The sequence below is a fragment of the Lagopus leucura genome, unplaced genomic scaffold (genome assembly GCF_019238085.1).
Source record: "Lagopus leucura isolate 7727_CA_CO unplaced genomic scaffold, USGS_WTPT01 Super-Scaffold_100157, whole genome shotgun sequence".
Lineage (NCBI taxonomy): Eukaryota > Metazoa > Chordata > Aves > Galliformes > Phasianidae > Lagopus > Lagopus leucura.
In genome coordinates this window covers 41457270-41484683 of record NW_024962334.1, presented here as the reverse complement: position 1 = coordinate 41484683, position 27414 = coordinate 41457270, and the positions used below count along the sequence as shown (strand labels likewise).

The window sequence follows — 27414 nt, the reverse complement described above, 5'->3', positions numbered from 1 at the left end:
GGGAATCTGCCAACAGTAAACAGTGCAGACAAATGTGTGCTGGCTTTTTATTTTACTCATACCGATACAGACATCATGACCGAGTTGCCACTTTCAACCCCCCACCACTTCAGTGTAAGATTAGGGAAGTGCAAAGAAAAGAAGCCTTTGTACTACCTACTTCTTTATTTAAATGAGAAGAGAAGTAGGTACTGTTGCTCCTGTTAAGAGAGAAGGAGCTGGAAAGATAAGGGAGTTCTACTCTGTATGGAAAGCAACAATTGGAAGCTCCAAAACTCTGTAAGAAATAAAGGTGACAAATTACTGGAGAAAGAAGCAGACTAAAACCCTGAAATGTTTATGGGTAAACACTGAAGGTACACCTATGGAATCTAAGAGTGCGTAATGTTTGCAAAAGCACTAGAGCAATATTTTTTCTTTATCCAACCTGCTAAAATCAGTTCTTAGAGGAATAATAAACTCTGAGCTAGCCATTTAAAAACCATGCAGATGAGAAAGATGCATAAAGATGTGCTAACTTTTCCTGAAGAAATAATTAGTTCTTAATGACTTAATGCTAGCTTAAGAACATTAAAACAGGTAGGGTACAACTCCTCAAAAAAAAACAAACAAACAAAAAAAAAAAAATACAAACCACACTTTTTTTTTTTAGTATTGATAAACTTACCTTATTTTTTTTTTCAATAAATATATAAACATGCATCTGTGTATCTGTACACACAAGCACAATATTTTAATATGCATGTCTCCAAATATTCCGGTTTTAATATATACAGAGAGTCCAAATAATTAGCAAACTACTTAATACCAAAATTTGAAAAAGGTGAGTAATTTATAAATGCAATAATGTAACAGAAATTCAAGTGCAATGAAACACAAAAAGAGGAAAACCAAACATTTAATTTTTCTCCAACACCTACATACATATTCTCCACAGCATTTACCTTCCAAGGAAGTCATCTTTGTCTGGATCTTCATCAAAGAGCTCAATCTCTAGCTCCTGTCCTGGATGTTCATATACTAAGGCCTGGAAGTACATTAAGACAGCACTGTTAATGGTAAAACTGACTGTTTTTTTCAAATGGCACATCAACAATAAAACCTCTGATGTAGTATGCTTTAAAACAATTCTATGAGGTGAGCAAGCATAAGAACCTTTCAGAAGTAATCTGTTAATGATGGCATTAAAAGACAAAATGCTTTTTCAAAGTTATGGATGGTAAGTCTGGATAAAAAGTATATATAACAGTTGAGAATTTCTGTTTTGTTGTAAAATGGGCTTTTAGAAGTTCCTCAAGGAAATACACAAAGTATTTTCTTTAGAAATTACAGAAGACAACTTTACAGAATGCACAACAAGACATTTTTACTGATTATACCTCATAAACTTCATTCCATTTTGGATTGAGATTTTCTTTGATGACCTTGCTTTGGAAAATCTGGTTGCCCACACGAATGATTCCATAAGGATCTGACTTGCCTTTGACAATCCCTTTTAGGTAGGTATCTTTACCCTCCAAATCCTGAGCTTCAATAAAATGTATCCTTACAACACCCTGAAAAAATGAAAAGCTCAGTTTACATGATAATCAGAAACTCTCTGTACGATTACAATTTAAGCAGTGTAAATTTTTATAATTTCCATAGCAGTTTCCTTAAAATAAAACATAGTTCAGATATTTTGTGGACAGGGAAATACCACAGCAGACCTAGGATGCAAATTCCTGAAAAGAAAAACTGTCATTAGCAATCAGAAATGTGTCTGCTGTATCAAAAACTGCCATGCCATTGGGTAGGAGTTGCAATAAGTAGGAAAAGCTTCCAAGTTAAAAGCACTTCACCATGCAGTGATAATAAAAAACATACACTACTTCATTTTTAATCTATACAGTTGAACTAGAACTATGCTTTACAGGTAATATGTAAAAGATAGAGCAAAACAAAAAAATCCTTTCTGGTTTTTATTATCAAACTCCCTAAAAAGTTCATAAATGGTGTCATTTAAATAATGAGAGTCGAGGCAACTTGTATAATCACAATAGCTATATTTTGAAATTCCTACAGATGCAAATAGCTCAGACAATTACTACTGTAGAAGAAAATAAATGCTTAATTATTACTACTAACAGAAACATGTTTACCTTCGGTATAGGAAACCGCAGCTGAGCAATCTGCACTTCGCTGACAAGGGGGACTGTAATTCTGTTTGGAAGAACCAGGTAGTTGGATATTATATCCAATATTATCGTGTCTGATAAGCCACTGTTAGAGAAAATAATCCTCAGTTACTTCATGAGAATTAAACATGTCACACTAATGCAGCTCAAGCATGAAACTTAGCAGACAATCACATCAACATCCAAAACCCTTTTCTTTTTTTATAAACTTCAAAAACATACTGAAATAAGCCTAAGTACTAATGTATTTTTTTTTCAGTCACATCTAGAAGCTAAGAGTGGGTTTTGTCACTTTTAGAACAGATAACCAGCACTTGAAGGAAATCAGGGCAGAATAGAAAACAAATTCCTATGTCCTCACAGTACAGCAACTTTTATCAGCTACCTTTTATCTCTTTTGCTGATTAGCAATTACCTACATGGACAAATATTTGTCCTTTTTGGGGGCAGAAGTCAAATCTGACCTTTAAACGTTTTTATTTTTTTAACTGAAGGATTCCTCCCAAAACAGCCACCAGGTGGAGACAGCCGATACTGAATAGCAGAAACCGAAGACACGAACATACAGTTCTCCGAAGTTCCCATCCCCCTTCCAAAGCACCCAGAGTGAAGGGCTATTGCATAAGTCTTCTTGTCAGGGTTGCACAGAACCAAGCAGATGTTAACTGTTAATCTACTTTCACATTTCGGTAATAACTGTCCCTGAAAGTTTGGCTACCCGCTGTTGTATTGTTACAAAACAAGTTGTTCTCTGGAGCTAGGGCTGTCATTTGAACAGCAACACAAAGAAAGCATGCTTTGTGGACAAATAAAACATAGCCTAGGGAGGCAGAACAGGTTTTGTGCTGGTAAAAAAGGGAGTGGCAGCACAAACACAGCGGTAATGAATCATTTAAAAACTCAGATCCCCAATTAGAAAAGGCTTCCTAAGCTAAGAGTGCACCCAGTTTGGGTCTGAACTACACAAACTGAACTACACAGCGAACACCAGTGGCTCACCGTACTGCCAAAACTGCCAGCAGGCAGAATGGGATCGGCACTGCATACCAGGAACTTGGGGAGGGCCATCGGCTTTAGAGGGATGCCCAGACAAAACAATAAAAAAAGGCATTGAGGAGGTATTGTGATCTGCAGCCACACTGAAGCTGGGAGAGCTGATCTGGGGACGAATATTTCTGCAGCTACACACACTTAATCTGTAAGATTCTCCTTTTACAATCTTTATGAAATTATGATGCAGATAATATGTTTGATTATCACATGCATTCTTCACATTAAATACTTACATGTAATCTTTTTTTTCTAATGCTGAATCTGCAGTTGGGAGTGGTGCTGACTCAGCAGCTAGCATATTTATACAACATGTATTATAAATTTATGTTACAAATGTAATATATATTACATTTTCCATTTGGGAAGAAAATTTACTCATGAGCAATAAACATATTATGGTAGAGATATGTAACAGAATTAACACATTAAATACAGTCTGTCCATTTCAAATCCATAGTGATCTTCCATGATAGAGATTAACAACCTGAACAGCCTGCATCCTTTGGCTGCCCTCTTTCACCACAAATGCACCCACTAGGAGGTGCTGGGACAAGTAAGGATTATAAACCTGCCAAGCTGCACTTGTACACAGCAACCTGGTCTCTAGTTCAGAAGGGTGAACAAGCAAAGGACCCACCTGCATGAATCTCTTTCACTGAAATACTTTACCGAGACTTAGATATGAATGCAACTCTTCAAACTCCTAAGTGAGAATTTATCTCAGCCAGTGATCGGCTGCCAGCTAAATAAAGGAGTTGAGATGTGCTAGGTGAAATTTCTATGTAAAGATGAAATGTACATTTGGAGCAATTTTCATGGAATCATGGAGCTGCTTGAGTTGGAAAGGACCCCAAGGATGACCAAGTCCCAGTCCTCTGCCACAGGCAGGGCCACCAACCTCCAGACCTGGCACTAGACCAGGCTGCCCAGCGCCCCATCCAACCTGGTCTTGCTCATTCCAGGGATGGAGTGTCCACAGCCTCTCTGGGCAGCTGTGCCAGCACCTCACCACTCTCTGTAAAGCACTTCCCCCAACATCCTAATTTTAACCAGTAATGAGAGGTTCCTAGGTTCCAATAAAATAAATGTAAAATGGTGAGACAACAAGAGGAACCTGTGATTACAGACTGAACTGTAATGGGTGGAGTATTACCAGTTAACCTCAAATACTTACCAGCTGAGCTCTATGTGCTAAACTGTAGTACATTTGCTATGTTTATTACTTCCAGTCTGGAAGAAAGCATGCTACTGCCCTCTAAATGTGATATTACTGCTGACTTTGGAAAAAAAAAATACAGCAAACCTATGCTACTGATACAACTGCCAGTACCAAGGTCTTTTGGAAGAGGTATTATCTCGTTTGGCTAACCTTTTAATGAGGGCAAACAGTCACATTTATGAAGATCTTCCATCTACAGGAATGTTAAACCATACATATTTACAGTTTCAGTAATTCTTAAAATAACCACTACCACAAGATAATCACGTTTTTCAATTAGGTAGCTCTCTTCAGTTATCACAGTAACACATGGGTGCTTTTCAAACTTACTCAGCTCTGTTTTGCTAAATATCAAGTTTTCAACTTACAAATGCCACCACTTGCATTTTGCTAAAACATCACAGAAATGAACGTGAAAAATGAACTGGCATTCATGGAATTTCATTGAATTTTAGAAAGAGAAACTGGATTCATATCAGGTAGTAGATACTCAGTCTTTAAAAGCATGGTGATCCCGTAAGCTTAAACAATGTGGCACCTTCCAGCATGGATGCTCCCAGATGAAAACTATTTGCTATGAATACAAAGTAAATATAACTTCTTTTTTTTTTTCTTTTTAAATTTCATTACTTGAAAGTTTAACGTATGGAGAACAGAGGCAAATCATTGATCAAGCTATAGCCACAACAGTACACATTTAAATCCTTACAGCAATGAGAAAACTGTTGATAATGCAGTCTTAAAGTGTTTTGGTCACTGACCCTTGGTACAATTATTTTTTTAGCTCATGAAAATGAGAGAAATGGGAAGTGCTTTGCACAGTTTATTACAAAAAATGTCTTCAAAAGCTCAGTTTCATTGCAGAAAAATAACTAGCAGTTAACAAAACATAAATGCACTCTATTTAGCTTTCCCTAATTTTTATTAAGAGAACAAGCAGCTATGAATTTTTTTCCTCAATCATCTTCTATCATACTGTAGATATAACACCTCTCTGATTGCACAAAGTATTTTTACTGCATCTCAACCAACCACAACAGACTTCATTTTCCTGTGACCCACATCCCCTTCTGACAGCACTTGAGCAGTCACGCTACCTCCCTCATACTGAGATTTTAATTCCACTCTTCTGTGAGCAATATTAAATGATAGAATATGAATTACTTGTGTGTCCTTTCCCTTGTGGAGTCACATAGAAAGAATAATGGAAGTTGTTAACAGCTGACACCAACTTCCAGTAGTAAATGAAGAAATTCACTCAGTAGTACTAAGACATCTGCAGAATACAAATAAGTAACGTGCACCCAACAGCCATGGGATGAAAAATGTATCTGTGGCAGCAGCAATCTCTTGTTCATTGCTGTTTGTAACAATAGCAATATGCCAGGCTGTCAAACCGAAATATACAATCCATCTATACAGATAAGAAAAGCAAATACAGCATGAAGAAATCTACAGGAGAGGCAGAGCATGAGTCATCTCAGATACAGTTACTATAGAAACCATACCACATCTAGCCAGCACCATTATACACCAAGCCTCGTTGCTCTGGAGACCATAAACTTGAGATACTTAATGGGACTTCATTTACATTTCAGGTTTTCACATTTCCTGTCAGGCAAATAAGTAGCATGATATGTACCTCAGGAGACTCATAAGTTGAAGTACTAAATGTAGATTAGTCTTATCTCAGAAGAGCAAATCATTACTCAGGACCTGTATTTTGGAAGATATTTTCTCACTCATCAAGAGAACCTTTTTCCTTGGAGGCTGTCTTAAACAGGCTTAAAACATGAGCAATTCCTGCAACCATTAGCCTAATTAATGCAACTTCTAATTTCAAGATGTTTAACTGGGATTCCATGCAATGGCTTCATGTCTAAGCAAAGCAGAAATCGTTTCAGGCGTGCAACTGAGCACTGAGGGATTAATTTAATATCTAAATTTAAACTCTTGGTTTTAGATAAGAAAAATAAATCTGGAATCAGCTCAGCCTTGAGTGTGGGGGTTCAAATAAAAGAGCTAGTCACAAAACCTGTGTATCAGATCCACTTATTATCCTCTTAGCCACTGTCTCAATACTACAAAGCCCCTGGGTAACTATTATAATTTTGATAAGTACTAATGTCTTCATGGATTTAATCTTTTCAGAATGGCAGTGATACAAAACAATTTATTTTCCTTCCATACTTCTGCTTTTTCCTTTGTGTTTTTATCATTTACTATTCCTAAGAGCTCTAAATAAGCCATGTGTTTTCTCCAACACATGGTTAATGTTTTTGCTACTCCATCCAATCTTCACATTATAAACCGAAAGCTCTAAAAGGAAGCACTCAAAAAGATTAGAAAGTTTATTTAACTTGATTACAGTCTTAAAGGTGTTTCTTAATATCTTTACACAAGCAACTACAGGTTTATTAGCATACATAGCCAAAAGCTAAGATGCTGTGAACACTCTGGCCTGAAAAGTAAAATAAGGCTCTTTTTGCTGTCATAGGAGATGGCAGATAGGAAATTCAAGAGATTTTGAAAATCTGGAAAGGCTGAGAACACCAAAAAAAAGTAGATTACAAATTGTATTTTCTAAATATTATTTTAGCAAGATGTAATTAGTTACACTTTTGATGTACACATATAATCACTACCTTCTCCACGTTGAGTAATTTCACTTAATTCAAAATAAAGAGACAAATGCTCAGAGTCATTTAACCTAAAGTGATTAGGTGGGTCTTATTCTGGGTTTTATGGGGGCTGTTGTTGGGGAAGAGATTGACTATCAAATACTGCTTTACATATACTCACTTCAGCCCTGGAACATCGAGAAGATTGGTCAGTCCAGTCCAGTTTATTTCTAAAAGCTGTGAATTACAGAGAAAGAGAAAACAAAAAAAGAGAAACAAGAAAAGCAACTTAGAATTAATAGTACTGAGGAAATTAATGTGATGGTAACAACTTCTGAGAAGTTTAGTATTAATCATAACATTCCAGGAGGTGCTTTTTTTTAAACACAAAACCAAAACCTATTCCATTCAAAATAATTTTAGCGATGGCTTTTAAAACAGTATGAGCAAAACAACGCATCATCCTATAATCCATCCTTCCCCACGCACAAATACACAATGCACACGTTGCTCATGGCTCAGCTCTGCCAGCAGTGGGTCCCTTTAAGGGAGCTGGAGCTGGCTCTGATATGACATGGAGCTGTGCTGGGCTCTGCTCACATAGGCCTCCTGCTACCAAAAATTACCAAAACTACCAAAAAAGCTTATTTGCCACATAAGCTCAATACTGCCTGGAGAAGAGAAGGCTCCAGAGAGACCTAATTATAGTGGCCCTCCAGTACCAAAACAGGGCCTCCAGAAACAATGGGGAAGGACTCTTCACCAGGGAGTATCATGACTGGACAGGGGGCAATGGTTTTAAACTAAAAGAGTGTAGATTTAGATTAGATATAAAGAAAAAATTATTTGCTATGAGGGTGGTGAGGCACTGGAACAGGTTGCCCAGAGAAACTGTGGATGCCCCATCCCTGGAGGTGTTCAAGATCAGACTGGATGAGGCCGTAGGCAGTTGGATCTAGTGGGAGACGTCCTTTCCAACCCAAATTGTTCTGTGATTGCATGAAAAAATGTTAGAAGGATTCAGAGATTCCTCAGTTGAGAAACTAATAATGGTGAGTGTGGAAGAAGACAGACCTTCTTCAAGAACTGTGCTGCATCTTTCCACAAACCAACAAAAAGAATCACCTACACTTATTTTCTATTCAAAAACTAGTACATACCGTTCTCTATCAAGGGTCTGTTTATAGTTTAATTAGTAACTTCCTTTGTGAATACTTAGACTAAAGTATCTTAGACTAAAGATAACATATAATAAATTTACATACATAAGTAGCAATACTTAAGTAGTTCCTTAATGTAGTTTTTTAATGGTGGCCAACTATGTCAACAATGTTACCTACAAACCACTTAGCTACGAACCACTATCTGCAACCGATAATTAGGAAGAAAATGTGCCTGCCAGCTGCAACTATTCTGTAAACCTACTGTAAGAGAAAATAAACTGGGTACCATGCAGGCAATAATATTAGCGTCCAGGCAGTGTTAATGAGAAGGATCAATAAACAGACTTCAACAGATGCTTAATGTTTAGTACTTGCCTATTGGTAGCCCTTTAGAAAACTGCTGCCAGATCATCTTAGCTTCCTTGCTTCCTTTTACACTTACTACACTCCTGCATCTCTATGTATTCAGGAGAGAGACTGAGAGTGGAATGACCTCCATTTAATATAACTAAATGCAATATACGAAACACATATTGTCCTGTGGAACAATCTCACTATCAATATGTTGATTTTTACACAGTTCTCAAAAACAATGCTACCAATTAATTGTCATTAGTCTGAAAACCCCATCAAACCATAAAGCATGTAAAAACTAAGCATGGAAAGAAACTTAACAAATATATTGCTAATAATGGTGGTCATTTAGAGAAGAAATGCAGTTAGTGTCAATAAGAAATACCTAATCATCCTCTTACTGTACAGGAGTAAGTATGAAAAAGGTTAACTTTCAAAATGTTAAAGATAAATCCTTTTCCATTCAAAGTTGGAACTAAGAAAGTCAAAAACATTACTGAGGTTAAGCACTTTACAGGATTACTAGAAGAGCTTTGCAAATAAATCTTAAGCCATGAAATGTTTTGGAAGGGATATAAGCTTTCAAACTCCTGGCAGAAATCAAGCTTTAACTGTTTGAGCTTTGAAGATAAATCGCCTTTGTGGACAAGGCTTGCTAAATTTGCCCAATGCTGTGCCTTCCTTCCAGTTCTACCTGAAGAGACCAGCACTAATTGGAAACATACCTAATATCACTATAGAAAGAAAAACTTTCTGATCGTAATCTGCAGCTATTAAGGACAGATGCTTTTTTGGGTTTTTTTTCCCCTTCACATTATTTCCTCTCAAAATGGTTGTTTGAAGTTGAACTTTTGGCTTCCATACAAAATCGCACTCCAACATAATACACAAATTCACTAATGTAGGAAAAGATGAGTTTTCCAAAAGGTAACACCAAATTCAGGCAATACCTGCAGTACTACAGAGATCAGCACTGACAACAAAAACGTTCATCAGAGAGAGAAGAAAGCCATCAAGCTTACTGCAGTAAAATGCACTGCAACTGCATTTGAATACCATAACTTGCAGGGGAAGAAAAATAATTCTTAAAACTTCTGGCTCTGATAGTAACCTAAAGCATCATCACCAGCCTAAAATACCCTATGGAGAAAAGGGAGCAAGAAAAGGATTGCCACTTAACAAATCACCTTTTGAAATTCTGAATACAAAAAACACCACGCTAAAACAAAAACAGAATACTGAACAAAAAAACTTTCAGCCTGTTGAGTGTCCAAAATAGCTGAGCAATACCATTCCCTTCTCTGCCACCACCTCAAGCAATGCATAATTATCTCGGTTTAGCTAACTTCAAGGAGTGCCAGCTGGTTCCTTGCAGCAGAACCATAAAGGCAGCAGCAGTGTGAAGGCTCTGTTCAGTTTGTCATCCGGTGAAACTCTGCCTGTGGCCAGAAACAGCGCAGCGTCCTTCCAAAGCTCATGGTAGCCTCCAGGTGAGATGCCTTGCAAACAGAGGCTGTTAGCAGCCAGCAAACTGCCCCAGGGCAGGATTTCACACGCTCATTTATAGTTTCCAGTTAATGAGAAAGTGCCATATTACTCAAAGTTCTTTCAATTCCTTCTCAGCTGACAGCAGTGGGAAAAAAATTTGTTTCTTCCTGAAGAGCGAAGAAATTTGTCTTATCTAAACTCTGTACTGAAAGGCACTCATACTCAGACACAAATCCTTATTCCTGTACATGTTTTATTATACTAATTAAAGGAAAGGTAAAGGAATATAAAATCTTTATGTGAGAACCAGTGACTGTTCAAAATCTGTCCAATAAATTGATTTGGTGTACATGTGCTCACAGTGTTCAATGACTCTGTTATTGCAACTGGTATTCCAATAACAGAACATGTCTACATTTAAATACTGACTTGGCTCAAGGCTTGTGCTAGTGGGCTGCTTTTCCAGGCCTACTGGGTCAGACCCTGAGCCAGCAGTAACAGCAGACAGGGAGATGTGCTCCAAGGAGGCACATATAGGAGGCTGAACTTGCAGTTAAAAGCTTGCAACTACTAACACACACCAAGGACTTCTTATGCGATGAGCTCGCAGTGCAGCTGCCCACAGCAGGCAGGGAAAATGAAGGAAAAGAAGGCAGCCAGGGTCTCCATGTTGGGCCCCAGGGCACCATCCACTGCGAAGCTACCTCTCCCAGGGGCAGCTGAACCTGCTCATTGGGGCAGCACCAAGAGGGAAAGAGCCAGCAGCTGCACAGCCAGGGCAGTGATCTCACAGCTTCTCCTCTCCCTACCTGCAAGGGAGCATGGACCCCAAATACTTCACTACTCAATCAATTCTGCTTCAGAGCTGGGAGCTGTTTTAAAAGTACTCTACACATTTTGTGTTTAAGAAGCCCCAGTGATCAGAAGTGTTTTTGGGTTAACCCTGGCTGACTTAAGGTCTCTTCAAAGGATCATATGATTTTGGAATTTATTAATCAAACATTCAACCGAGATTAGACATCACAAATAATCATGTTATCCGAGAGAAACCCTATTGTAAGCTCCAAGTTCCAAATATCAATTCTAATTTCCTTTATTCTCCTTCCCTACATCTTCTATTTACAGTATTTGAGACTTGAGGCAAGGCAGGGAACTCCTCAGAACCACAAGCTTTAGAATTCATCAACTAGCACAGTAGCAGAAGCACTGTGAGAAGTGGAAAGCTTCCAAAACCCATTTCAGAGAGCTTTCAGAACAAAAATGAAGAGCTTTCAGATATTTTCTACATATAAGAGAAGGAGTGGTTACATGTAATGCTTATTGATCATCTGGAAAAGCAACAGTAAAAGGAACCGGGGGGGGGAAAAAGAAAGCTACCTTTCCTATTTCAAGGGACAGTGAAGGAGTTCAAGAGTGCCTGATGTGCAAGGTGTGATTCTCAGTGCTGACAAAGCAAAACAATGCAAATAAATAAACAGGTATTATTGAAACTCACAGGCACAAAAATAGCCGTGCAGATGTTACAGCAATCACATAAAGCTCGACATCAACCTGCAACTGCACTAACAAGTTCCATAAATCTCTATATTAGTTACATGCAACACAGGACAAATCCCAGGATGGTTAAATAGTACAGAAGAACAGTTCTGAGGTTCATAGGTTTTTAAAACCATAATAAAACGCTCCCTAAAATCAAGTGAAGATCAATAGTCTGGGAAGATGAGATTTTAACAAAGATAAAAAAATTGAGGCATACGTGTGAACCAGGCAGATATGACATGACTGATTTATGCAGCTTTTGTTAAAATGCAAGAAACAGTGTTGTAAATATGCGATTTACACTTCCACTTATTATGTGCAATAGGAAAAAAAACCTACATCTGTAGAGATCCTTTAGAACACACCACTGAAGAAATAGAAATGTAAAACATTTTAACAAGTTAACTTTTTAATTTTAACTTAGCTTTTTTCTTCTGTACACAGATAAGCACAGCTTAGTTTATTTTTTCTGTTTGGTTCAACCATGGACTTATAGCAGTTGCATGACATGCAAGAGAGACTGAGTGTTGCTTTGAATTCTGCTCCAAAATCCATTGCTTTTGTGATATTCTTAATCCATTCCTTCATTTCCTTTGTGTTAAAGAGTTAAAAGAATCAATACACACACCTGCAGCCCATAAGAAAACACAGGCCAAAAACTGCTGAGTGTACTTATGTGTATTCAGTGTTTTCAAAACTGTAGATGCTTTATAAAGTGAAACAAACGTACTGGTATTGCAGAATATACAGTGCCATTACAGAAGTCCATAGCTGCACAAAAGGCAACCTCTACATATTGCCAACGTTGGGGCTTTATTTGGCTGTAAGTAAGCTCGGAAGAAAAACCACAAAGTCAGTTTTCAAATGCTGATGAACTTCCTGCTAATCAAGTTAAGAACTGTAAGATTTCCGCAGGACAAATTTGAGCTCCGCTGTTGAGCCCAAGACTGCAACTCCAGTGATAAGCTGTGCTGCTTCTAAGAAATCTACTAATGTGCCCTCTTCTGTTATTTGTGAATGGTCGTCCAGGAATAAGTTTGTTTTAATAATTTCATAAATAACATTCTCCAGAGCGTTTCCGCAGCAAACTTACTTAGGCATAATAAATCTCGAGCAAGGCTAGACCATACAATGTCATAGAAAGTGGAAATAATGTCATTTTTCATCATTGTTATAGGAAACAGAAGGATTTCTTTGCACAGGATCTGTTTGTCAGTAGAAGGTTTTCCAGTTTTATCTGTCTAAAGATTAATGCAAGACAATAATTACACGAATAAGAGGTGTAGTTCAGCAGGGAGGAGAGCAGGCAAATTTGAGTGAAAGTGACCAAAAGAAGTTTCATGACTGATCCTGTAAAAATCTTCTTAGAGTCAACTACTCAAAGTTAAAATTCAAGCCAATTCCCCCTGATTTCTATTTTTTTCCATCCTTCTATCAGCTCTCTGTTTCATACTCTCACACCAGTCCTGACACACCGACTCAGTGACCAGAGCCCAAGTCAGCAAGTGGCAAGCACAGAGAGAATACAGAATTAAGAGCTATAGAGGAATTCCATTCTACATTCCAGCCCTTGTTTATTCAGAACAATAATGTTGTCAGTTTTGCTTTTTGGAGGTGGGCAGGTTTTGGTTTACCTTTTTTTAAGTGAAGGAGGCAGGCTTAGGACAGGTTTTCAATAGTAAACATGCCACTAAATAAGCTTTTGAATATTACCAATCACAGTACAACACTGTAAGCCATTTCTGCAAATGAGCCAGAAACCAAAACCATTAACTATGTGATATATTTTGTTATGAAACTGGAAGATAACTACATTTGAGAAGCAGAATGAATGGTCAGTGTATGCTGTGTTAACATAATGAAAAGCTGTGTAAAAGACCTTAAAATCTTGGCCATTTCCACAGTGCTAACCCATCCAGCACTGAAGCTCTGACTTAAAAGACAACTTCAAAACATTAGAATGCATGCATTTCTCTCTCTTGAGATTTCTTAAAATTCTGACATACTTCATGAGCTGTTGAAACTTCTACTTCTTTGCACTAGGAAAATACGGTATTTTGAAAACTCTGTGCAAAGTAGCAACTCGTGGAGCATTTTATACTCCATGCATTACTCGGAAATATGAGACTGGCAAACTCATTAAACAACTATGTTCAGAACTATTAATTTGGGCAGCATTGCCTTATATAGTCATTAAGGCCAGCAAGCAGACGATACAGAGCTGGAATTGTTGTCCGTTACTTTAGACTGGAAAATATGAGAACAAAATCTACTGCTAATACTGCCAACTAATTCCTCTTCTCTCCTAACAAAAAACTAAAAGTCAAGTCAAGCCTTTATTGGCTGCAGCCACTTGCTTTCTAGTAAGGTGACAGAATTTGCTTACTGCTGTAAGTCTGCTTGGAAAAAACCTCGAGATCAGTGTATAACATAAAACTACAGAATAACTTGATTCACAGATTTTTTTTTTTTGGGGGGGGGGGAAGGGACAATCCACACTTTAGTTTGCTGGGACCTTGACCACTAAATGAAAATTGAATGAAAACAGGGTGAAAAATAATTTTATTAACAGTTTAGGGTGTGAGCATTGACTTCTTGGATTTTCCTAGTTTAGTCTACTCCCCATCCTTTCTCATCATACTAAGTGAACCAGACCCTTAATCACTTGGCACAGGGTTAGGACTAAAGACGGAAGCGCGCTGGAACTCTTTCCCAAGCTGGGACTCACGAGGTCCTGATAAGAAATGTTACTGTTTCATTTGATAAATTTTCAGTTTACTAGCTTAGGTGTAGTACGAGTTAAGCATTCAGTACTGAGTCAGGAAATGGACTGGGAGAGCACTAACCAGAAATAAAAACAGTGAGTACACTAACGGCGACACGGTGCAGACTGCTCTCACATTCAATCCTTCTCATGGCCCTGTTTAATTTGCTAGTCTAAACATGAACGTTAACGGATGCCCTAAACCCTTACTTCTTGTGCCAGAGGATAAAAAGGAGATAAAACTAAGCAGACATCTCCCTAATGTTTAGACTCATAGAAATGTGCAGATATCCAAATTTGGTTCATCTCAACTTATTCCTCCAATCCTTTCCAAATAAGACAAACGATGTTTTTAACGGTGCTGCATGAAGTGCCTCCCTTTTACCAAAGGGCTAGAATAATGACACGAGCCACAAGAAAGAAGCAACCAACACTAGATTTTTTTTATATAAATATATATAATATATATTATAAGCCATATATAAACACTCACACAAACCTACCTTTTCACCAAGTCAACAAAACCAATATCATAAGACAGAGCAAAATAACGATTAAAATAATGGGATTTCACTAAAGAATATAATTGCCTATCTTCTGACTTCATTCAAGGATGTTTCCACGCCTCCACACCATGAAAATAAGATCAACTTTTCAGAGTCATGGTGATGAGGAAACTAGCATAATCTATTTGAGATTGTTTCAAAGTGCCTAAATCCATATATCTGTAATATAAATTCAGGCATAATCTGAATCTGCTCGAGTTGACATCACTCTTTTTATATTGTAATTAGAAAATATCCAAGACATAAACGTTCCAATGCAAAATATACTTCTGAGTAACAGATAGGAACAACTAATTTCTTTAAAAAAGCCTGTATGTTATAAGAATTTCCATGACGCCCCCCACCTGCTCTCTTACTATGCTTATTAAAAACAATATTGAAGCTCAAATTACTGAAACTGCCTCACACACAAAACATCAAAGGAACTTTGAGCCAGCAAGCATATAACATGTATTACACACTCCTTTCTATTTCTCTAAAACAAGATTGTCGTATGGATGGAGCAGTTAGTCCTGGACCCCATTTCCAAGCACTTGAAGAAAAAAATGACCATGAGAAATCAGCACGGATTCACAAGGAAAAAGTTATGCTTGACCAACGTGACAAGCTACAACAAACTGAGCAGCCTGATGGATGAGGGGAAAGCATTGAACGTTGTCCTCCTGGAGTTCAGCAGGGCCTTTGACACTGTCTTCCATAAGATCCTCACACTCAAGCTGTTGACATAAGGGCAGACAGTGTGGGAGGATAAAAACTGGCTGAACAGACAGCCCAGAGGGTGGTGATCAGTGACACGGTCTATTTAGAAGCTGGTAACTAGCTAGTAGTGTACCTGAGATATCAATACTGCGTCCAAGCCTGTGTAACATCTTCATTAACATCTGGATGATAGGGCAGAGCATACCCTCATCAAGTTTGCTGATGACAAAAAACTGAGAGTGGCTGACACACCAGAGGGTTTTGCTGCTTCCCAGAGGGACCTCAAAAGGCTGGAGAAATAAACTAACAGGAATCTCATGAAGTTCAACAAGGTAGTAGCAGTACAAAATCCTGAGCCTGGGGAGGAACAGCACCGTGCTCACCACTGGGGATCACTCAGGTAGAAAGCAGCCTGGCAGAAAAGGACCTGTGCTGCCCAGACACAAAGTTGAACATGAACCAGCAAAGTGCCCTTGCCACAATGGCATCCTGGGCTGCACTGGGCAAAGCACTGCCAGAAAGCTGAGGGAGGTCAGAACTGTTTCAATTAGAAGAGCTATACCTATGTCAGTCCTAATGGATGTATGTCCAATATGCTCTTAAAAGACATCAGAAATTCAGATTATTCTTAAGCAGCCTATTAAAGTCACTCCCAAGCGCTACCAATCATGCTTTCCTTCATTCTCCTTATTCAGCCTGAATCTTCCTTGCTGAAATTTGTTATCCTGTCTACCCTATATAACTAGAACACATTACATACATGCTTTCTTTAACAGCTCTTGACATTTTTCAAGAACGTTCTTGATTTTCTCTAAACTAAACAATTTCTATTCTTTTGGCCTGTCCTTTATAGTGAACTCTTCTCCCTACCTTGGGTACCCTCCAACTGGTCAGTATCTCTGCTGAAGTTCTATCCCTGAAACTGAAAGTTTCTTGCAAGCTCTCCTCTTGTTTATACATTCCAGTCTTTCTATGCAATTTTCATACCAGCAAGACACTGGCAGATCAGGCTCTGGCTATTTTTCCTGCCCAGACAGGAACTTCAGCCCAGCACTTCTTCCAACTGAATTACATGACATCTTCTCCCACTCTGCTACTGTCACGAACAATTTAAAATGCCAATTCCATCTCAATCTGTACTATACCTGTTCTCACACTTGGGTCACTGGTAAATGTAATGAAAATTGCCTACCTACAATCGAAGTTAAAAATTTCAATCATCAGAGCAGATCATCTCCATACTCTGACTTTAACCTGTGGTTAATAGCATCCTCATAGTTTTTACAATTCTGCACATATGCAGTGGAATTTTAACACAGACCATACTCCCTAGCAGACTGTCACGAGAAACAGCAGCAATGTTTTCTTACAAACCATCTAGAAGGTACCTATTGCTCTTCTTTTAACTATAAGCTTGTAAGGAAAGTGGACAGCTTTGACATATACATTTCATAATTCCAAGGTAATTATTATTCATCTTGTTTTCTTCTACTAATAGTAAAATTTGTTCCACCATTTCCACGGGAAACTAATTTCAACCAAAGTGATTTCCCAAGTGATTTCCCAACTCTGTTCCTTTTGCTGCTTATTTCTTGTTCCATTATCTACTGACTAAAGTTGTTTATCACCTGAAGAGACTAGAAATGAAGATACTACTTACAGGTTTCCTAAGGAAAAAAAGTGATAGTGCTCCAATTAGGGGCATGTCTCCAATTAGTGGTTCCAGGATAACCCTCATAGTACCATGGATCTGGGAGAGAGAAACAGAAAAAGACAACGGAATTGAATTCAGCTTAAGTTTAAATATAATCTATTCACTGGCAATGCTCACAGTTCTAATTCATAAAGTTCCCAATTTTGGAAGAATTACATATTTTATATATATATATATTTATATTTATGTATAAAACTTCATCCAAATCCATAAAATTGTACATACGCATTAAATTCTTGGACTTACAAATTCACTTCATTAATCTAAAAGGAGATGAGAGGCTGATAGATGAGGCCAGGATAAGGAGCAATGGCCAAAAGCTTGAACGCAGGAAGTTCCATACAAACATGTGAAAGAACTTCTTTACAACAAAGGTGATGGAGCAGAGGTACAGGCTGTCCAGAGAGGCTGTGGAGTCTCCTTCTATGGAGATACTCAAGACCCATCTGGATGCCCACCTGTGCAACCTACTGTAGGGAACCTGCTTTAGCAGGGGAGTTGGACTCAATGAGCTTGAGGTCCCTTTCAGCCCTTGCAATTTAGTTATTCTGTGATCTACATTATTAGGTAATACCTAAAGCTAAGATAAATGATTCCTTTTATGAACCCACACACCAAATGTACATTTGAACTAGCTTCATTCTCTCTCTTTTCCCGTAGAATATGGTACTGATTTAAAACAATTCTGTATCTCAAAGTACCCTTTTCAGCTCAGTCATGTTACTGAAGTTTTACATAATATCAATATTACTCAATTCTGGAAAAAAAAAAAAAAAAAAAAAAGGTAAGTAACAAAATCACAAAATTAGTGGCTCTCTCTGGCAACTTGTAAACTATTTCATCCACAAACTGCAGTGCAGTGACAACTGGATATCAAAATAAAGAAGAATTGTACTTCACCTGTATACTTTTTACACCAGCTCTACAGAAGTATCTCTTGATTTCCAAATCAATTTCACAATTTCCAACAAAACTAAGAAAGAAAAACAATAAAGGAATACATTTCACTTTTGTAAATTGAACTGCAGTAGAGTTAGTTCTGTCCTGCACAACCCAACAAAACTATATGATCCTTGGGGTCCCTTCCAGCCCAAGCCATTCTATCCACCTCATAACATCAACACTATTATCAAAACACCAAGAAATTAATACAGAGATGTATGCCATCATCCCCAGAAACATACATAAGACAAAACACACATGATTAATTTTGGGAATTCTACGAAAGCTGTTATACAAGTCTCAATGACATTATGTGGAGCTAGGTGCACTTTAATGTAATAAAAGAAGCACTATGCTGAGGTTGTTATTTTGCTACAAATGGAAGCTGTTTTGAGTTATCCAGAGACTTGTGAAAACAGACAATATTTAGAAATTCAATAAACTGAGCATGCTTAGTAGGATGATCCACTGAGCAAGGCTTAAGCCAAAAGAGACAAGACTTTGCTGATGGGGAAGGATAGAAGCAAATTAGAAAATAACATTAAAAACAATTTAAGTTTTTCCCTGAGGAGTTCTTGAACCTCATTTTGGGAGCACCCCAAATGCTTAAAATTTTGCACGTGCTGGCCAGTAAAACCAAAGCTTCTGCATGTTTAATTTCTTCCTGCTGCTTTTGGAGTTACTGCAAGACTTTCTGTTCCCTTTGAGTTTCAATTCAAACACAGAACAATGATCTGGCACTACCATTAGTTCCTCAAGTCATTCAAGCAGTAAGGACAGATGAATTTTTATTTTTACATCAGATATCTGTTGATAAAATAGAAAGGTATTTTTCCGTTCTTCCAAGCTTATCCTTAGGAGCCCAAACAGTTTCATAATACTAAAAACAAAGTCAATATCACTTGCTTGAGAAATTCTAGAACTGATGCACTTCAATCCTGAAATGTGAATTGGTTAACAGATACTTTCATCTTATAACCTACCAGCAGAAACATCTGGGTTCTTTTTAGATAATGTAAGCAGAGGTTATAAATTGGCTTGGATGTTGGTGGCTCTTCATATGTCAAATAGCTTTGCTGAAATATAGCTCCAAGTTTGAAATCATTTCCTTTCTGGCAAACATTAATGGCAGTAAGATGGAGCTACCAATACAAGATTGTCACTTAGGGTATTCTAGGTGCAGAATTATATTAACTTCCAAAAGACCTAAGCTGTATAGCAAAAACTGTTCAGCCATTTTTAGAAGTTTGATCTTATTACAGAGAAATTATTTCTGGGAAATTATGAAGAAAACGGAACCACTCACAAGGCAGAATCAAGAGAATGAAGGTGAGAGTGGCTGCATTCATATCTGTTATTCAGATCATCTGCAGTTTACTGTGCTGTGTGTGTGATGATGCTATCTGATTTCAAACAAATACAGTAAAAAAGAAAAGCACAAGAGCAGCAAAACATTCTTGTAATGCCCAACGTTGGAATTTATTTCAGACTACTCAAAATGACAAGTTTGGGGCACTGGAAGAAAACAACACAATGGGTTTAGGAAGATGACCATTGCTTTGTCTGGAAAGAATGCAGTTTAAAAATAGGTATATAATTTTTAATACACAATTTTAAACGATGTAATTTCTTTTTATATCTGTATCTAACTAGCCAGCTATTTATACACACACTCACACACATACACACACAGCCAACTCTATAAGCATATGTTATAAATTCATGTAACAGTATTACAGAAAGGCCAACTCAAACCTGCAATTGAAACTTCAGTCTTGGCACTGTGTAACAGAGTTATTTGTGTAATGATGACTGGGAAACAATATATTCATTTGACAATCCACAATAAAATGATTAGTAATCGGAGTAAGAAATGAACTGCCTTTAAGGATGCAATGTCAAAAACTTTCAACCTTACAATAAAGTTAAACACGGCTGTATCCATTAAGATATTCATCTGGGTCTGTCAACAGTCAAAGCAGCATAGAACTCCACAGCAACATTAACATACAACTTGAAGACTCATTTACTCAGCAAGTTCTATACATTCAGATCATAGTACCCCAGTAAGATTATGGCTCCCATAATGTACAGACCACAGGGATAGATTACAGTTTAATGAGGACAGACTTGTGTGAATACAAGAATAGCTGTACTGAATCAGATCAGAAGCCCAGTACACTTTATGTGATCACTGTAGCCAGTAGGAAATAGCCAGAGGAAAAAGCCTTAAGAATAGCATAAACACATTTCCCAGATTACAGTGATCTGTAATTCTGTATTCTGAACTACTCTCATTATTTTAAAAGGTCTACTAAACCAATTTTTATTTTTGTCTACTGCCAGTAGCAGTAGCAAAATTCTCCATTCTAGCCTCAATTGCTAGAAGCTATGATAGTTACCCCATAGTTCAATTTCTGTTTTCTGCCTGAAAGACAATGCTGTTGGTAGCAATGTCAGGCTGTTAGGCTTGTTATTTAAACAACTTCAAGGAATTTATTTCAGCCTGTTAGACTGAATTCTTCTCCAGCTGTTATCACTTTTCTAACTAGGTTCCAACGTCATGCCATGTAACATATGGCTGGAGATTTCACTGAAGTCTAGGAAATAAGACATTCCTGGAATTTTTTTGGCCCTTGCTCACAGAGGTAATCAACCTCCCAGAACTGCAGCTCAGGATGCAGTAACCGATTTAGATCTTAACCCTCTGGAGCCCACCTTAGACAAAGGAGCCTATATAGTCTTAAACACAGCAGAAATTTAGAAAAATATTTCAAAATTAAAAACAATCAAGTTTAAAGTTTGGAGCTGACTTTGAAAAACAGAGGCTGAGATGCCTAATTATCTTTTCAGTTACTATTGAGGAAGCAGCAAGAAATGCAGAAGGCTGCTTTCTGCAGGATTACAACGGACTGACAAATCAGCCTTTCCACAAGGTACAAACAGGCAAAATAGTCACCATAATACTTATCTACGACTGTTAACTACAGAAATGTTGCTGGGTTCACTGAGCAGGCTTTCAAAAAACCCTGTAACTGCAGACACTGTTGAGGAAAGTCTTTGGAAAGCACAGAGTAGGTCTATTTATAAACCTATATGAAAGGGCAAAGAAACCTGAAGCAATTGCCATTATATAATACATAGATTTACTACAGTTGGAGGCATGACCACAAGTTACTAAAGCAGCAATCATTATCTAATATTGTGTTTATAAAGAATCTAAGAAATTGAGAAAAGACAAGTCATACAGACCAAATCCTTTGGCAAAGTTGTAATGAATTAGAAAAATAAAGGCAGTAACTCATACATCATGCTTTAGATTTGGAAATCTTTTTTTTTAGTTAACCAATGTAAATTTAATGATGCAGTCATACAGATAGTTGATATACTATTTGCCTCATTTAAATGCCATTTACAGCATGCAGTTCCTTCCTCCATTCACTTGCAATCACAAGTAACAACATTTGTGTACCAAAGCAATTCTTCTCATTCCACCCCAACATAACTGCCCACTTAAATAAACAAGACATATTCTAAAGCACAGGCACTGCTGCAATATGAGAATAAAGATCACCTGATCTGAAGATCCAAAATGATCTGCCTTTTGTCCACATTTTCAGTGTACACTTTTACACCATTTATCCTCAGAGGCTGAAAAAAAGAAGAAAACTGAAGCTGAATCTTCTTACTGATATATGCAATATTAAACTCTGAAGTTAGAAATAAAGGTGCATATATACCTAATTATGTGTGAAGATACCAAGTTAGACATTTACTATAAGCACTATCAAAGGTGTGAAGTAATTCTATCAGTTTAGCTGAAGACATTCAATCACAACTCTTCAGGCAATTACTCTTGGTTTAGACCACTAGATTTCAATGCTTACTAGTTCAATGTTTACTAGAGGCTTTATACCAAACCTCTACCTTCAACTTCTCTAGTAAACATCTGATTTCTTTGTACTAGACACATCTTACGCTGTCACAGTATTGTGCCACTTTCTTGTCCAGGCAGAACTACAATTAAAATTACTTTTCCTTAGAATAATTTAGTCAGAAAAAACAATAATTCACTAACTCCATACACACACACACACAGAACACAACAGGTACAGCCCTTCGTGTGCTTTTCATCTTCTCAAAAAATAAAAATATTGGTTGAAGCAGGTAAGAATAAGTAGTGCCCAACTTATTGCAATTAGTGCTAACTTATTCTTAGCTTGGACTGGTCAAACAGGCTCTCCTGCAGGCACATGAGTTATATACTATGATCCCTTCTTCATGGGATTGAATAGCAGGTGAACATCTATCTGTTCCCTGAAACTGTAACACACAGTAGTGTGAAAAGCTGAGCCAGAAGCCTTGTCACTGGACTCCATACATTACATGCTGTCAAGTACATCTGTTACAAAACAAGATAATTGCACTTGGAACATCTGATAAGAAAAGGATAATGTTCCCTGCTCATTTAATCTAAAGCATTACATGAACAGTATTAAGATCGTGTTGCTATGTGCTCTTCACATAACTAGATGCTGCTATACTTTGAGACTTCACCCTGCTCTCAGTCAGTCTTCTGCAGTAGAGATAGCAGGAAAGTAATAATTAAACAACAAAAAAAAACACCATGAAATCTGAACCCTGATAAAAAAAAGCTACATTTTTATTTTAACGTTACACCAGAAATCAGAATCAGGCTCATCAAGCACCAAAAACTATTCAGATTTAAACAGGATACATGAAAACAGTACTTAAGGCAGAGCCTCTTAAAAAGATTTGACCAGAAACTGACCTGATGACCAATATCAATCTTCGTGAAACTGAAGGTACTGAGGTGGTTGTTTGCTCCTCTTACTGCTGGTTCTATGGTCTCCCGAAAGAGTTTCTCAATAAATTGGCAAATAAAAGGCCACATTTGTTTTACAGTCTAAGAAAAAGAGAAAAATAAAAAGAAACTTACTTATAAAACAGCTTCAGAAATAACTAAAAGTATTTTTGAAGGCAGATATTAAGAAATACTGTACAATGTTTTGAACATGTCCATTTTGTAGACAGTTCATTACAGACATAAGAAGGAAAAAAATGATATTAAGCAATTTCTTCTTTTATCACACGTATTCACACGCAGCCTGCACATGCTCAATGTTAAGCACATGCACTTTATTTACTATTTTCTAATGAACTCGTGTTCTTCTTTGATCTTTGAATGAAACGCACTTAAATAAATCCAAGCTACACAGATCAGTATCTCACATTATTATTACAAACACAAATCAAAACTGCAAAATTGATTTATTTTTAGATTGTAGGTCAGGAACTTACAGCAACTGGAAAGCATCCCAGAAAAGTAGAACATAAAAAACTGTGTTTACAGCTGTGATGACTTCCACACAATTATAGCTGTCATTATTCTAATGCCACCTAATGTCACTCTCCAAAAATCACGCACAATCTCAACCTTGTGAAAACAGATGTAATCTATCACAGCTCTGTCTCACGACTGACTGGATCAGCAACTAGGAACTTGTAAAAAGAGCACAGAAAGCCAAAACCATCCTATTCCCAGATTCTTCCCTGCTGTCTTTTAGATCTTGAATTCCCTTCCTCCTTGGATTTTTTGGGAAGCAGTGCTAATTGCTGCCCTCACCTTGTTGAGCCATTCTGCTCTTTCTGTATCTGGAAAATGGACCTAAAAAGAAAAACAAATAAAAAATATAAAATATGCATTAATTGATCATATCCAGTTATTAATAAAACAGGAAACTTAGTGGTCTCCATACAAACACTATATACAAGTGAACAACACATTAAATACCTGGTGTTCTTGATAAGATTATCAGAATTCAAGGAAATAAATACAAACTCATTTCCAAACTGCACAAATACAAGCCCAGGCATATACCTTATAGTGACATCTGGAATTTACTGTTGCTTTAAAACCACAAACAAGCTAAAAACAAATAATAAGCATAGCTGACAGCTAGTGCAAGATGTCAGCTAACTTTGCCTCTCATGTTTCAAAGGCTTTTAACACGACTGCCAGAATTCCGACTCCAACTGTTCCTTTCATTCGTGCCAGGTCTTTTGCAATATCAATAAATTACGATTAGAAATATCTACTACATTCAGCTGAATCTCAAATACATGGATTTCAGTTCTCCCAACAGCTCTTCAGAAGCTATTTTTAATAATTCCCATTCTTAGACAGCTGCAGAATTCGGTGAGAGACAGAGGAGTGATGGTATATAGCTGGATGGAAAGTGCTCATCACTACAGGAAAACAACAAATTGAAGCAGCTTTCCAGAAGTAAAGCCTGGTTAGTAACCTTGTCTCTTCCACGCAAACAAGACAGGTAAAAAAGTGCAGTTCAGCAGAAACAAAGTTTGTTTTTCTAATGTTGTGACCAACTTCAATGACAGGATGCAGGTCACACCACTGAAACATGAAGAGCCTCTGAACACACTAAAAATCCGTGACCTGCATCTGCTGACTTTTGTAAAGCAATGTCTCAAATGAATTGCAAAGTCTTAATCTCTTCAGAGCAGAACAGACTGTCACATAGTGTAACAGGCTTTACACAGCAATGTGACTAGTTATTTTCTCTAATAACCCATTATATACATAAACAGTGAGAGGCACACTTTTTAAACTGCATTTTCAACAATTTGAATTTCAAAGCCCCTTTAATGACCCTTTTTAAGTTTAATCGTTATTGTATTTTTGCACTAACAATCAGCATAACCATATTCTCAAGGATACTCAAGTTATCTCCTGAGCAGCACCAAATTTCTCAGGGTTGCTCCCTGAAGTGCAATCAATGTAGTCAGTTATTTTTCCATACAATTTTTTACAACTGTCTCACAGATCCAGCAAAACCACTACAAATGGTTGATCAGGATCATCGGGAGCATCTGCTTCTGACTGTAAGAAAAGCTTTTTTTTTTTTAGTAACAGAACTGTTTTTCTAAATAAATACATAGATGAAATTAACCAAAATAACCCACCACGTTGTTCTTTTTTCTCCCTTCTATTTTCCCTTAAGGATTACAGGTAAGAATTCCATTTTAGACTACAGTAAAAATAATTTGTCATACGTTTAAAAGACACCTGCCTGAGGCCATATTATTTAATGTACGGCTGGTTCCTTCCATCTGTACTGACTGCTTAATTATTTGTTGCTCCAGATGAAAATCTTCAAGAAACTTGACTAGTCACTGCAAACTTTGCTATACAGTCACAATATGACCCACATTCTCAATATAATTTCAATATAAATAACTATAACTGAATTGCTTTCCTGTTATTCCCCAAAGGTCTCCCTGATTAGACACCCATCCCTTCTGCTTGGTTTGGAAAGTTAAAACTACAAACAAAAATCCCTGTGTATTAATAAAAGCACGTGTGTCCAGCTAACATCAAAACCTAAAAGGGTACTGCAATCAGTCTACAACTTCTCCATGCATGACCAGTGGAAGGAGAGCATCCTGAGTAGGGATGAGCAGAAGCACAACCAAGGTGCTTCAAGCCACCCAGAAGTACAGCATAAAAAACGATTTAAACTTAGCCTGAAACCTTAGGTGGTGTGGGGAAAAATGAAACACTAAAATTAAGCGATCCCTTGAATTATAACTGTCAGATTAATTTGCTTAAATTTGTTGCCATTTTAAGTCAAAACGACTAGAAAAAAAATCATTAAAAAAATGAAGAAAAGGAATCCCAGTATTAAGAGTGTAATACGGTAGGATTGAAGCTCAGTTTAGCAGCACTGCACTTTTGTGTGTGTCCAGTCAGCAAGACAGGCATTTTCGGTGAGAGAGCTGAAGATGGCTGATGGCTTGATGCTGTGTATTCCAGGCAGCAATTTCCTTCTCTCTCCAGAAGCAGGTGGATGACTCCCTCATTCACACAGAGGAGTCAGCCCCAGTTTTCTTCTGCTCCACCCAATGTGAAAAGGCTGCTGCTCAAACACAAGCCACTCTTTTCTAATGAGAAGTAATTGTCTGTAAGTAAATTTATACTAAATGAAAACAAGAGTGAGCTGGAAGCAGCCCCCCCCCCCCCCCCCCCTTCCACTGCCTGCCTCCACCTTCCCTTCCAATAATTCAGCTCTGGTGTTATTCTGGCAATTTCTTAACTCTGTCAATGACAGAAATATCCTAGCTCCTGTATCTTCTGAATCACAAGGTAGAAACAACTGCAATTACTGTTGCAGAACTGCGGGATTCAGTATTCCTGAAACAGAAGCTGAAACAGTTAATAATTAGGGTTCCTCAAAAACACTGCAATTAACTTCAGCCATTTGTTGCCTAAATTAACAAACAACTGCTGTTTCCATTATTTTCCAGCAATCTGATTTGCTTCCGTTCAGCATACTTTGGCACGGATTCTATGCTTGCAGTCTTAAACGTAGTAAAATTATTAGCCTGTGCAAAGCAAAATCCGTATTCAGTGTTATAAATACAGTTTGCTGTATGAGAACTAGACAAGGACCCTGACACAATTCTACTGAGCATCACTGTGCATGCATTGCACAGGGAATGTCTTCAAATCCAAAAACATCTGTAAGATCCAGAAGGAGGCCAAGTATGGAAAATCAGCTTTGTCATACATACTATTACAGCCCACAGGGTACTCCACAGAACTGCAACTGGAAAGACCTATGTAAATCAGTGAGACTAACCATGTCCTGAAACTAAAAGCTACATAGGATAAGCAGCACAGGGTTTGATGGTAATTGGCTGTGAACAAAAATAGATAAACAAATAAATAAGTCAAACATCTAAAATCAAAGGGAGAAGAAACCACCCCAATATAAATCAGAGAGATACAGGTGGGGAAGGGCCTTCGAAGCAACTGCTATGGCTCTCTGATCACTGTAAAAACTAAACTAGAAGTAGCAGAAAAAATGGAAACCTATCTTAATGGAAGAAGCAGTTGTAATGGCATGCAAGGTTAAGGACTGCATTTATTTATAAACTGGAATGTGAGGCATTTGAATGCTTGGAAAACACATCGGAAAACAAAATAAACCATTTAAAAAAAAAAAAAAAAAGAATTCCATGCCCTTTGAGTCAGATCTGCACCTATGAGACAGAGCAGCATTAGACACACATA

General features: G+C 37.5%; 1 protein-coding gene across 3 annotated transcripts in view; it reads right to left on the bottom strand.

Annotated features, from left to right (window-relative positions):
• The window catches only part of ESYT2 (extended synaptotagmin 2), a 67279-nt gene that overhangs the window by 18724 nt on the left and 21141 nt on the right, over nt 1-27414 (bottom strand). For all 3 annotated transcript variants that reach the window (XM_042888536.1, XM_042888537.1, XM_042888538.1), the window contains exons 2-10: nt 23947-23988; nt 23092-23226; nt 21874-21950; nt 18258-18330; nt 17304-17393; nt 7252-7307; nt 2142-2262; nt 1380-1556; nt 945-1027 (exon numbers count right to left, since the gene is read on the bottom strand). In XM_042888536.1, the coding sequence (XP_042744470.1) occupies nt 945-1027; nt 1380-1556; nt 2142-2262; nt 7252-7307; nt 17304-17393; nt 18258-18330; nt 21874-21950; nt 23092-23226; nt 23947-23988 (854 nt within the window). The remainder of the gene's footprint in view (nt 1-944; nt 1028-1379; nt 1557-2141; nt 2263-7251; nt 7308-17303; nt 17394-18257; nt 18331-21873; nt 21951-23091; nt 23227-23946; nt 23989-27414) is intronic.